This window comes from Elephantulus edwardii, unplaced genomic scaffold (assembly GCF_000299155.1).
Source record: "Elephantulus edwardii isolate Elephantulus edwardi_28Jun2011 unplaced genomic scaffold, EleEdw1.0 scaffold00108, whole genome shotgun sequence".
NCBI lineage: Eukaryota > Metazoa > Chordata > Mammalia > Macroscelidea > Macroscelididae > Elephantulus > Elephantulus edwardii.
In genome coordinates this window covers 2,625,335-2,637,456 of record NW_006399858.1, presented here as the reverse complement: position 1 = coordinate 2,637,456, position 12,122 = coordinate 2,625,335, and the positions used below count along the sequence as shown (strand labels likewise).

General features: G+C 44.6%; 1 protein-coding gene across 7 annotated transcripts in view; it reads left to right on the top strand.

Annotated features, from left to right (window-relative positions):
- The first annotated feature begins 1,235 nt into the window (after positions 1-1,235).
- The window catches only part of LOC102867049 (transducin-like enhancer protein 4-like), a 215,243-nt gene continuing 204,356 nt past the window's right edge, over positions 1,236-12,122 (top strand). For 2 of the 7 annotated variants that reach the window (XM_006891976.1, XM_006891981.1), the window contains exons 1-4: positions 2,230-2,274; positions 2,918-3,015; positions 4,069-4,132; positions 5,295-5,339. In XM_006891976.1, coding sequence (XP_006892038.1) covers positions 2,230-2,274; positions 2,918-3,015; positions 4,069-4,132; positions 5,295-5,339 — 252 coding nt within the window. Of the gene's footprint in view, positions 2,275-2,917; positions 3,016-4,068; positions 4,133-5,294; positions 5,340-12,122 lie in introns of all 7 variants that reach the window. The other 5 variants (XM_006891979.1, XM_006891978.1, XM_006891982.1 and 2 more) reach the window with 4 other exon arrangements.

Here is a 12,122-nt window from a genome sequence, read left to right as displayed (position 1 = left end):
CTGAATGTAGGAACAGTCAGCCCTCTTTGAGGCCAGCCTTTGCTGAGGGGCGCTCACTCTCTCTTGCCAAAACATATGCCGTCCCTCCATATCCTGTATCGGCCTTGCTCTAGTCTCCAGCGTGCCACCTTCCAAGCTCCCGCCCCACTGCAGGCGGCCTTGCGACACTTTAGGCTTGATACTCCAAGGGGCTGCTGGGGGAGGGGTGTGGGTGCCCAAGCATCTCCGAGATGCCCAAGGAGCATTTTTCTTCCCCGATGGGCCCTTCTAATTGAATGTTCGCCTACGGTGGACCCCTAGGCAAAGTTTTACAGGGAATCCCGCGGTCCATCACGAGAGTTCACAGAGGAGGCCACCCCCCCGGGCGAAGCACCTTGGGGCGCTTCCTGCCAGAGTTGTTAGGGGGAAGCGACTCTGCTTCGGGGTTAAACGGCAATCACAGCGGCTTCCGAGGCTCGCGGGGCGCCTCCGCCTGCCGTCTCGATCCCCCTCCCAGGCCAGCGTCGCGCAGCCTCGTCTGAGGCTCTAAACAAGGGCAGGGGCCCGAGTCGGCGTTCACACGGAAAATTATGCCGGCTCCAGCGGCGCGTAAAATTGATGTGAACCGAACGAAGTGGGATCAGCGTGATCCTCCCTCTCTTGTCTCAACAGGGGTTTCGGCGCGTTACACAAGGCCGAGCTTGTCTCTTTAAGGACACATTGGACCCTAATTAGTCCGCATTGCTGGCGCGGCCGCGGAACAAGGGGCCGAGTGTTTAGGGTGGGAGGGCTGACTAGACTCGGAAGGAGATCTCCGACAAACCCCTAGTCTCACCGCCCCTTCACCCCCTTCCTTTTGCCACCACCAACACCCAGTTCTGAAGATGCAGCCAAGGCAGCAGCAACAACAGCCACCGATGCTTCGCCCGGTCCCACGTTACTTTGATTGACAGCTGAACAAATGTTTCCCTGGTTCGAACGCTCGCGCTAAGAACGTCAGCCAAGGCGAAGCTCCGCCTTGGGCGGGCCGTCTCCGCCCCGCCTCTGCCAACCCTAGTTCGTGCCATTCATTGGTTGAAGCCGCAGGCGACACCCGGCCCCCACGTGGGTTTCATCCCTGTCGGCTCTGCCTTCCCTGGCTCGCCATTTGTCAGCAGTGAAATGATGGGCAGTAACACAGAGCGGCGATTAATGCTCAGCCATCTCTGATTGGCTGCTGAAGACGCCTACTGCGCCGGGAGTGGGCGGAGCGCTTAGAGAGCGCCCCAGAGCAGTCGCGGGGCGGGCCGGTGATTGTAGTCAATCGGCCCAAATCCTCCGCCTTAGTCGCTGTCGACAGACTACATCTCCCGGGATGCTCCGCGATCCCTCGCAGACCATAGTGAATATGTATCAGAATGTTAATGATTAGCTGCTGCTAAATTTGGTCAAAGAAGTCACCTACACAGAGCGTGTTGTTAGAGCTGTTCTGAGCGGGTGTTTGGGCTTTTGGCTGATTTCTTCCCCCCTCTCTCACACACTTGTATATTATTTTGAGGTGGCGTTCGCAGAGTTTGAAAGGAGAGAGAATAAAAAAAAAAAAGCCGCAAGCGTTTCACTCTTATTTTTATAATCCCCTTCAATTTGGGGTTAAAAAAAACAGGAAGGAAGAAAAATAAGGAAATGAGATGTGGTAAAAGAAGCTAAAAGGTGCCTTTTAAAAGATCGTTGCTGTGAAGTGAAAAAAAAAAAAATCTCCGAGAAACTAAAAAGCACCGCCGAGACCTCTTCCGAACCAGAGGAGTTTGTGTTTGCTTTTAGCAAAGAAGAGAGATCATTCATTCGGAGGAATAACAACCAATTAAAAGACAAATAAAAAGTTTGGAGCAGGGCGCCGAGCGAGCGGGCCAGCGGCGCTGCCAGGGGGTGGCCGGGCGAGGAGCTCGCACTTGCCGGCCGAGCGGAGACGGGGCACCGGCGCGGGGCTCGGCGGACGCCTCGGCGGAGCGGGCGGCGGAGCGTGGTCGCAGGAGACGCGCCGGACGATGCCTGCGGCGGGCAAGTGACGCCCGCGGGGAATGCGGAGCGGCCCGGGCGCCGGGAGCCAGCCGCCGCGCGTCCCTCCGGCCCGCGTCACGCCAGAGCCGCCGGGACCAGGACTGCCCGCGCTGCCCTCGGACCTGGCGGCCGCCTGTGCCGCCGCCGCTTCAGGACCATTGAAGCCAATGAGCCGCGCGCCTCTGCCTAGAGCAGCCAACTAAATCTGTTTGGATGATTCGCGACCTGAGCAAGATGTATCCGCAGACCAGACACCCGGTGAGTGGGGCGCGGGCTTGCGTGCCCCCTGTTGCCCCCGGCCTGGCTGAGTTGGGGGCTCGGCCCGCCATCCGCGCGCGCTACCACCGCCCCCAGCGCGGTGCCGCTCTCCGAGAGGGGTGCGCGGAGGCAACTGAGTTGTAGCCATTTTCTTATTGTTGTCTTTGAAGCCCCGGGAAGCCGCGCCGAGCCGCTGGCCGTCCCCGCGCTGCGATCCCCATGGGGGTGGGGCGCTCTCGACGGCGGCGCGGGGCGCGGACCCCGGGCGAGCCGGCGGTCCCGGAGGGTGGCGCTGCCCCGTGCGCGTCCCCTCCTCCAGCCTGGCCGCGCCGGACACTTATGGCGCGAGTCCCCCCGACGGGCCACTTTCGGTTCCGGGTGCGGAGGGGGTGGGCGCGGGGCGCAGACCCTCGGCGGGGAGGGAGCGGGTTCTCGAACCCTTGGGGTTCTCGCAGATCGGGGGCCCCTCTGCCACCTTCGCCTGCCCCGGCTGGTGGACGCGAGGAGGGGGCGGGAGGAGAGTTTTATTGGCTCTTTTCCTCCCCGGGAGACGACCCCCACTTTGCGAGCGCCGCGTGTTGTGTTTCCCCAGCTCCCTGCCTCCCTGTGATGTGGGCTAATTAAATATTTTATTGTTCTTTAGGCACCCCATCAGCCTGCTCAACCCTTTAAATTTACAATTTCCGAGTCCTGTGATCGGATTAAGGAAGAGTTTCAGTTTTTACAGGCCCAATACCACAGGTAATGATATTGACTTTAGCTGATCCTCTTGTTTGCTTAGCGCTTGTCTCCTCCACACCCCCCAAACCCACACACAAAACACTGGTTTCCCCCTGAACCCCCACGATTTTGCTGCCACAAAGGCATTATTATCATTTTTCTTTTGAGTAGAAGGGCCTCTTTGCTCTTAGGCAGGTGTAAAGAAATGAAACATTTGTCTCGTAAATTACAAAAAAAACAACAAACGCACAACAAAACTAGAAGACTAGACAGCATAATCAAAACTGGGGAGTCTTGCAAACCGCTGAGGCCAAACTTTCGATATTGATTTACTGGGGCCAAGAGAATGGGAGGTTGGGGAGATTCAGGGACCTTTTGACTTCCTTAGTTCTTTATTGCCCCGGGCTTGATTTCATCTTCCTTCTCTCCTGGCCCAATGGAATACCAAGAGACCAGAGCCTGGAACAGTCGCGAGTGAGCGATTTCATTACTTTTATGCTGGAAAAATGTTTCCTTTCAGAAGAGATTAGAGCGGTTTTCAAACATTTTACTTCCGCTAGCTGCCCAATGCTCTCTAATTCATATTTTGTAAATGGGAGAACTATTGCTGTTGAACGGGATAACGCTTTGCTCGTGGGTAGTCACCCTGTCAGTTTTGGAAGAATGAAAGATGTATTTGATTAATATATTTTATTAATCTGGTCTGGGAACATGGAAGAAAAAAAAATCCCTTGTGCTGTTTTGAGGGACATAGTTGGACTTGGATATAGAGAATTTGATTATTTCTTTTTGTTTAAATGATTATATGATGTGAATATGCATTTTCACTAAGATTTCTTTTTCTGTTAAAACTTAAGAACAGCAGCAGCACATTTGATCTTTATTGAGAGGGCCAGTCTAGACTGGTTGTAATCACCTGTTTCTCTTCTCCCCTTCAATAATGGCAGTGCTGAAGATTGTTGATTTGGTGCTGGTAGGTGATGATTTGGAGGAGGGCTTGTGTATTTAGATTTAGATTTGAAGGATGTAAGTCAAGTTCTGAGTTGTGCTTAGATTTCATTATGTCTCCCACAGCCTGAAGCTGGAGTGCGAGAAACTAGCGAGTGAGAAGACAGAGATGCAACGGCATTATGTCATGGTAAGAAAACTGTGTCACAGATTTCAAAGTGCCTCTTAGTTTGAGATACCAAAAGCGAGAATTTGCTGGAGGCTGCAGGATAGATCTTAGTTGCGTGCCAGTAGAGTTGAGATTGTGGGAATGTGTCTATTAACAACCTGTAATTCTTGGATGTTCTAACTTGCCTTTGACAACCAGCTTTGATTTGAATTCTCAGAAAGTTCAGCTGCGTGGGGTGTAATTTTCTGTGCTTTGTTTTTATAGTTGGAAAAAAAAAATTAAAAACAAAACCTCATTTGTGTTTTGCTTAGAGTCACAAGTAAAATGTTTCTGTGTTAGTGGTTTTCTTTGTTGTTTTATTGCTCTTAGTCCAAACAATTTTGACCAGTTTTTCTATATACTGTTAAGGTTTTAATGTGCTGTGGTACTTTTAAAGAATGATGCATAAGAAAAGTCGATAGATTCCCTTGTCAGATTTAGTCTTTACTTGCTTGCTGTTACTAATTGGGAGTGTGTGTGTGTGTGTGTGTGTGTGCGTGCGCGCGCGCCACTGTCTTAGTTTGAGAAGTGTTGTGATCTTGATAATTGGTTTGTACTGTAAGAATTTCTGTAATGTAAGTTATACTACATAGCTTCCTCCAAAAAAAAACTCACCCCAAAACAGTTCTTTTTTTCCACTACAAGAATTAAATATATTTGTGTGTGTGTTCTTGAATGCTCCCAATTAATTCATTCATAATTTATCAGGAGTCTTTCCTTTGAATGTGTTAATGTGAGCAGTACATGAAAAATGAAGAACTCAGCTCTTCAGTAGCACCCCCTTTTGAATAGTTTGCTTGAAACATCAGCATTTGCAGGAGAAACGCTTTTGCCATTAGCTTGACCCCATGCCTGGGGATGAGAGTGGTACTGGATCCTCAGGATTTTTTGGTTTGTCCACTTAAGATGTAAAAAGTGGTGTTAAAACGGCTATGTTTGAACTTCATTTTTTCAGTTTTAGGAGTTATTTTATAGTCCTTATTTTCTTAGACTAAAGACCATGGCTGTCTTCCCCCCCCCCCCCCAATACAGAGGCATACGCATTTTGTATATTTTGACTTACATTTTATTTTGGGACCTTTTTGAAGAAACTTAGATTGCTTGTTGACAGACACTAATTTGGCTCCTTTTTCTTCATTGACAGTATTATGAAATGTCCTATGGGTTGAATATAGAAATGCATAAGCAGGTAAGTTATTTGTACCCATTTTTAAGTGCTAGTAGGTAAATATGATATAATTTAAAAGAGTATTGTGTTTGTAATTTTATTTTGCATGTTTTTGTGACTGCTTGTCTTTTAAAAGATGGTACGGATTGAATCTTATTTTTTCATGTATGGCTTCTCAGCCTTTTAAGCTATTCTTTTAATTTCAGTGATTTTAAAATGTGGTTTTGATTGTCTGAATACTTGCTAAAACATACATTTTAAAATCAGGATTCTGAATTTGCATATAATGTGGTTTTCCTTTTATATGACCTGTTTTGGTCATTGCACACTTGATTTATGAAAGAGCTTTTGTTGGGAAATATGAAAAAGTGATATTTAAGTAGTGTGGAGCCCTACCTTACGTGGCTCGATGTGAAAGAATGGCTAGAAGGTGACCTGGGAGGATCAACGTGAAATCTGTGGAGCTACAGAAGAAATTGATGTAAAATCCTTGTATTGGCCTCAGGAGGCTACTTAGTTGAGTCTTAGCAGGAACTGTAACCATTGCTTCCAAAATTTGTACAGAGCAAATGAGCCTGCTAGAAGGATGTGATGAGGTTCAACACTGTGTTTTGAAATCTAGCAATTAGTTCAGCCCAAAGGAAAAAAAAAAAAGAGGAAATGATTAGATGGAAAGTGTTGAGAGGTATGACTCAAACCCTCCCCCCCCTCCCCCATTGAATAGAATCGTTTGGCTTAAGTTTCCTAGACAGAAAAAAAAACGACACCCACATATATGTGTGTGTATGTCATTATATACATACTTACCCATATTGCACACACTTTGTACATTGTTTGGTAATAGTAATTCTTCTTGCAAACATTTTTAGTAGTCTGCTAGTGAAGATGCTTCGAGTTTCATTAGCCATTTCAAAATGGGTGTGTATATGTGTGCCTGTTGGGAAAAGGCAGGAGGAACTCTGCCGACTTGTATTCAAGGTATGGATGTCATTAGACAATATGAAATGGCGACTTTTTTGGGTATGGCTGTTCACGTGCTCGGATAATAGACAGTAGATCTTGGAAGGCTGCTAGACAGGACAGATTTGGAAAGCAAAAAGTTAAACTGAGGTCTTTATTTCAGTTGTTGTTTTATGTTGTCTGTTTCTTGGTTATGTCAATATTAGTGTTACAGTGTAATTTGAATGCTGCATGTTAAAAATGAAATCCTTATTTTGACATCTTTGCCATTTCTGTTTAGATTAGAAATGTAAATATCTTCTACCTAAACAAACACCATTCATGGTATGGATGGATCTTGTTCACAAGAGTAAATGACATCAGAGACTGTTGGTTAACTATACTCATTACATTTTACTTTAGATCTGGATTTTGCATGTCTTTTTTGTTTCTTTCCTATGCTCCCAACCCCTGATTAATTAATGTCTTTCCAAAGATCAGATGGATCAGATGATTAATACCCCTTTAGTTCTCGTTCTTCTGTATCTTGTTTACCTTAACTACTTGTTTTCAGATTTCTTATGCCCTCCACATTTCTGAGAGGCTTATAACTTGTATTCGGCCAAATACGATTTTTTTTTTTTTTTAGTATGTGAGATCCCTTCATTTTACCCACTTTATACCCCTGTAATTCTGTCATCTTCTTGTCCAGCTGGCCTCAAATGCTATCCATTTAAAATTGAGAACGGAGTACATTTTTCCTTCCACCCCCCCCCTTTAAATTCAATCATATCAAGAATCCTGGGGGCAGTTTATCACATTATGAGCTACAGACAGCCCAGCAAACCACCTACTTATTATATTTTCTCTTTCCCCCCTTAAGCACAGAGGCATATCTGTCTTTATTTGTTTTCCTAGGCAGATAGCCTTGGTTCCTCTCGGCCTCTCCTCCAGATGCACTCAGTGGATGCCCTTGTAATGGAAAGCAGCAATAATGCAGGGAAATTGCCCTGCGGCATAATTGGGCCCAGTTCTCAAGATCGGGTTAGGCTTATTCACTTATTAGATTTGTGTCTCGAAGGGTTCAAGAATAGGAGTCCCTGGAGTCCTTGGAAGTGCCCCCTCGTAATTGGTGGCCCTGATATTTGAAACCGTTGTGTGTTTTTGGGTTACTGCTCTTGTTCTTGGCTGCAGCCAGCCACAGAGTATTCATTTTTAGAGAAATTTTTCATTGGAACAGAAAATGATGGCTGTGATGGAGTCATGACTCTGTGACTTAGCAAATTGATAAAAGGATAAAAGCACAGAGCAGTGACAAGGGGGGGTAGGTGTTGCTCCCCCCTTACCGTTGGATGCTCATCATCAGTCACCCTGGGCTGGCTCTGATAGAGGACTATAAAATGAAACCTATGGGGAGTTTGTCATTCTGAAATGAAAGCTAATGTAATTAGTACCAATTAAAGTACATTTAGTAAATTGGATTTAATCTTAATTAAGCCTGCATAATGTTGCCAATTTTTAACAATTATGTTTGAGAACATAATTAATTTAAATTTTGGTAACTGAGTAAATAGCATCAGTCGGGTAGAATTGGTTGTGTATTTTTTATTTTTATTTTTAAGAGTACTCGGTGACATGACATGGAATTAGAGCATAAAACATGAATCTAATTTTGGGTTATCTTTAGTGGGATCAATAGAGCTGAGCAAATGAGGCTGGGAAAAAACCTTGGTACAGTTCAGAGTGGAGTGTTCTACTAGGCTATAATGTGAGTTAATGCTTCGCTGCTGTCTTAAGTTCTAGTGTGAAAGTAAAGATGACAAATGGATCGTATTTAGAAAATCTTTTTACAACAGAATTTTTTTTAAAAACAAAAGAATCTTGGGCTTGTATCCCTGAGTGTGGGGGTTTTGTTTTTGTTTTTGAAGGGAAACTGGGCCCAGAGTTGAGCTGTCACTTTCCACTGATTTTTCCTCTTTAAAAATACAGTATGGCTTCTAAACGGGTTAGCCATCCTGGGCAGAACATGAAGATGCGTGCACTTGATAGCGTTGCTAAATGCCTGTTCGCATCTTTCACCTGGAATGCTGTAATTAAGGAAGCCCTCCTTGATTTAATCTGACAGCAGCACTTAGGGCTTTAAAAAGTGAATATTGGATATAGGTTAAGAACAATAGGAAAGTGAATTAAACCTGTAGGAATTGTACGAAGAATATACCACATTCTGGAGAGGAGAGCCTTACCCATCAGCTTCTGACTTTCTGTGGTTAACGCTTTATAATCTGAAGTGCTCTTTGCATCAACAGAAATTCAGGCTAGTATTTGAATTTCAGAATTCCTTAGAAAAGTTTAGAATCCTGGAACACTTAGAATTTGAAAGAAGTGATTACCGTGCAGTTAAGTATGAATATTTTTGTGCTTATGTGTGTGTGTGTGTGTGTGTGACACATGTGTGTTATTATATTTGTAGTGAGACGCTCTTCCTTTAAAAAACCATATCAAGAAAACTCCTATTCCACTTCAAGCCATGTAAATTTTATTACAAGACTTAGGCAACAACCATTTGAGTGCTGCTAAAATATTAATTGAATAGAAATGAAAGGGCCTTGCCAACTGATAGGATATCATAATCATAGCCTTTCTGGTCGATGGTAAATGATGATAAATGACATTAGGAACCTTTTAGCAAACTGTAATAACTACAAGGAGGGAAGCAGTATGGATTTGCATTATATCTGATACCCTCTAGTACCAAGTGGATTGCCAATACTGCTTGTTTAGCATTTTCTAAGGGCAATAGGATATTGATTTCTGACTTACAAGGAACAGCTCTATTTTCACCATTGAAAAGTATTGCAGGTTGTTAAGAAGAAATTGACTTGAAGAGGCCGACTGCTGCCCATCATGGAGCAAATAAAGCAAAACTGCCGAAGCATGGTGGAGTAGCGAGTCGGGCCCTCAGCAATTTGTTGCTATTAATTTACCATGCTCGACAGCAAATCAATCGGCATCTACTTCATCTGCTGGAGAAAATGCTGTCCAGGGCAGATAAAAGGCTCGGCATGGTACAGAGAATAGAGTGGATTGGCCAAAAAGAGGCTGCAGTTAATGTGTAAATAAGTGAAATCAAGGGCACTGTTGCAGAGGAAACTGTTGTTAATTAGGTTGGTGCTTTTTATGGAACAATTTTAGAAAGCAGCTTAGGATTTGAAGAGTAAGGAGAGATTTATTGAGGTTGAAGTAATATATGAGTGACGTGACATTTCAGCCCTTGAATGTACTTGATTCTAGGGGATGATAAGTTTATTTGGGAATGGTGCTTATAGTGGAAGCCAGTTTGTTTAAAGTTCTCTTGAGATAGTATTTACTTTAAACAACAATCTTTTTTTAAAAAAATAGTAATTTCTTGCACATCTGTCTTAAATACTTATATTTAGAAGAGTGGGTCCTAGAGTAGGAGTTCGAGTATGTCGGCACACTGTCTTCTCTTATACAGTGATTCCACACCCCTCTCTGTTAAATCAGTTGATTGAACTGTTAGATAATAAAGTGAAGCATTCCCTAAGGTGGAATGCTGCAGCTGAAAGTAACTTAGAAGCCACATAAAATTTCACTGACAGAACTTTGCTCTGTAAACGTGAGAAAATCATAATCTACATAGGGTGAGCAGGGAGTGACCAGTACTGGCCTGGAAATCCCGAAATTATAAGTGAAATTTTGATGGCTATGCAAAAATTCCAGGAAAAACCCTTCATGTGAGGGCTGTGGGTAGGAGGGGTTTCTTCGTATTTTTATGTATTTGTCCTTAGAGTTTACAGCTGCCCTTTTAAATGTGGTTACCTTCTGGTAATACTCTAAAATATATTAAAAAAATTGTTTTTCCTCTTGCCTCTCTGATTTGGGCATTTTGGGGGTGGGGGCCGGCTTTATGTCTTCTCAGTAAGTCCCGGTCTGGGCAGATTTCTCTGCTCTCAGTGCTGTCAGGTGATTCGAGCACTGGAGCAGGCAGTGCCAGGTGGCCATGCTCACCAGCTCTGGTAGGGAGCTACCTTCACTTTTCGTAAGACCTGCAACTAGTAGATCTATGTAAGTACACATTGGTGAGGAATTGTGCTGCAATCCCAAAGGCATGCAGTTCAAATCCACCAGCTGCTCTACAGAAGGATGGGCATTCTCCTCCTGTCAATTAACTGCCTCTGAAAACCTGCTGGAAAGTCATCTATGGGTCTGTTCCGACTTGACGGCACCCAACACAACAACAACAACAACATAAATACAAATTAGAGTTTGGTTTTTTTTCACCTGGATACCTCAGGCTCCCCTAACGTCCCTGCTCTTATTATTAGGTTTAAAATTCTTAATTAAAAAAAATTCTCAATTTTCTATTTCTTGGTACCACAGGAAAGTATCAGATGTTTTACCTAAAGGAGTGGGTTTGCGATGGAATTGGCATTTTCTTGCGGTGAACATTTATTGTAGGTCTGACATATATACTTACCACTTACTCTCTCTGCTGTCTAGTTGGACCTGACTCATGGCTGACCCCTAGCAGGTTTTCCAGGCTGTAAATCACAGGGGAGGAGATTGACTGTCTTCTCTGGATTCAAACCACCTGAGAGGCATGCTTTCGGTTAGCATTGTGGATTATGCCACAGAACTCTATTCCTCGAAAGGGTTTATGTCTGATCAAAGGTGATTGCGTAGCATCAGGAGGGTGTACAAGATGATACAGCTACCAGGACCTGAAAATGAATGTTGGCAGAAAGGTCTTTCCTAGGAGTTGGAGGTTGAGCTCCCAGTTCTTTCTTAGACTGGAGATTTCCCTGAGAGTTCGTGGGTTTCTCTGTGAATCCCTGAACTTCAGGCTCATACTTAAAACTGCTGGGATGTCTTTGGCTTCTCTGTCAGGGTTTAAGCTGGAGCCTTCGGGGCTGGCTCTTCCTAATTTCACTGCTTGTCCTCCACAGGGGCCAGGAGAGCAGTTTGCTTATCAAGATGGAGTTTGCTTCCTCCTTGTCAACCAAGTTCTCATTTGTTTACAAACTTGTTCTTCCAATTAACTTTTATCTTTTCCTTGTGGCTTCTAAAACTGTGCCTAAAGACAAGGGACTGTTTGTTAATCACCATCTTGTGGGCTTTTGAAGGGGGAAGCTGGGAGGGGAAAATGTGATGTTTTGTGGCTTCTTTGTAGTTCAGAAAGAGGTTCTTAGATGCAGGAAATCACACACAACTCAGGCTTTTAAATGAAGACAGATGTTTTGCTTTTTCTGTTAAAAATTTTTCTTTGGAGTATTCAAACAGCAATATTTCATTCTCACTGTTCTTTAATCTCTATGGATAATACTTAGTTTTAGGGTTTTTTTTTTTTAGGAACATAGTTCTGAATTCTAAGTGCAGGCATGCCACTTAATGTCCACAGTGTTTCTGTCCATAAAGTAGAATTTGAGTGTTGTGCAGACACCTATCTGGGGAGAGGCAGGATGGTTTGGCGAGTGCTCAGCTCGCCTTCTTCAGGGAAGGCCAGCTAGCTTACTTGGGAGAATGTGCCCAGGGGAGGAGGTGCTGTGGGCCAAGGGGCTTGACGGTTTCTGGGCAGGGGCCCGGGTGCCCACAGCTCACAGTTTTCCATTGATATACCCTGTGGGACCTTGCTGGACAAAATGCAAGGGATAGACTGAGATTTGGGCTGGGGTGGGAGTTTGACGTCCTTGTTCCCCATCTCTGTGGGTTAGGTGGGCTGCACTAGAGGCCAGAGGAATGGCTTGCACCTTCAAGCACTCTTAAAGCTTTGGTGAAAGAAGTAGTTCAGGCATTATTATTATTATTTACCATCTTCGTTCATTTACTCTTTAATAGAATCTATCT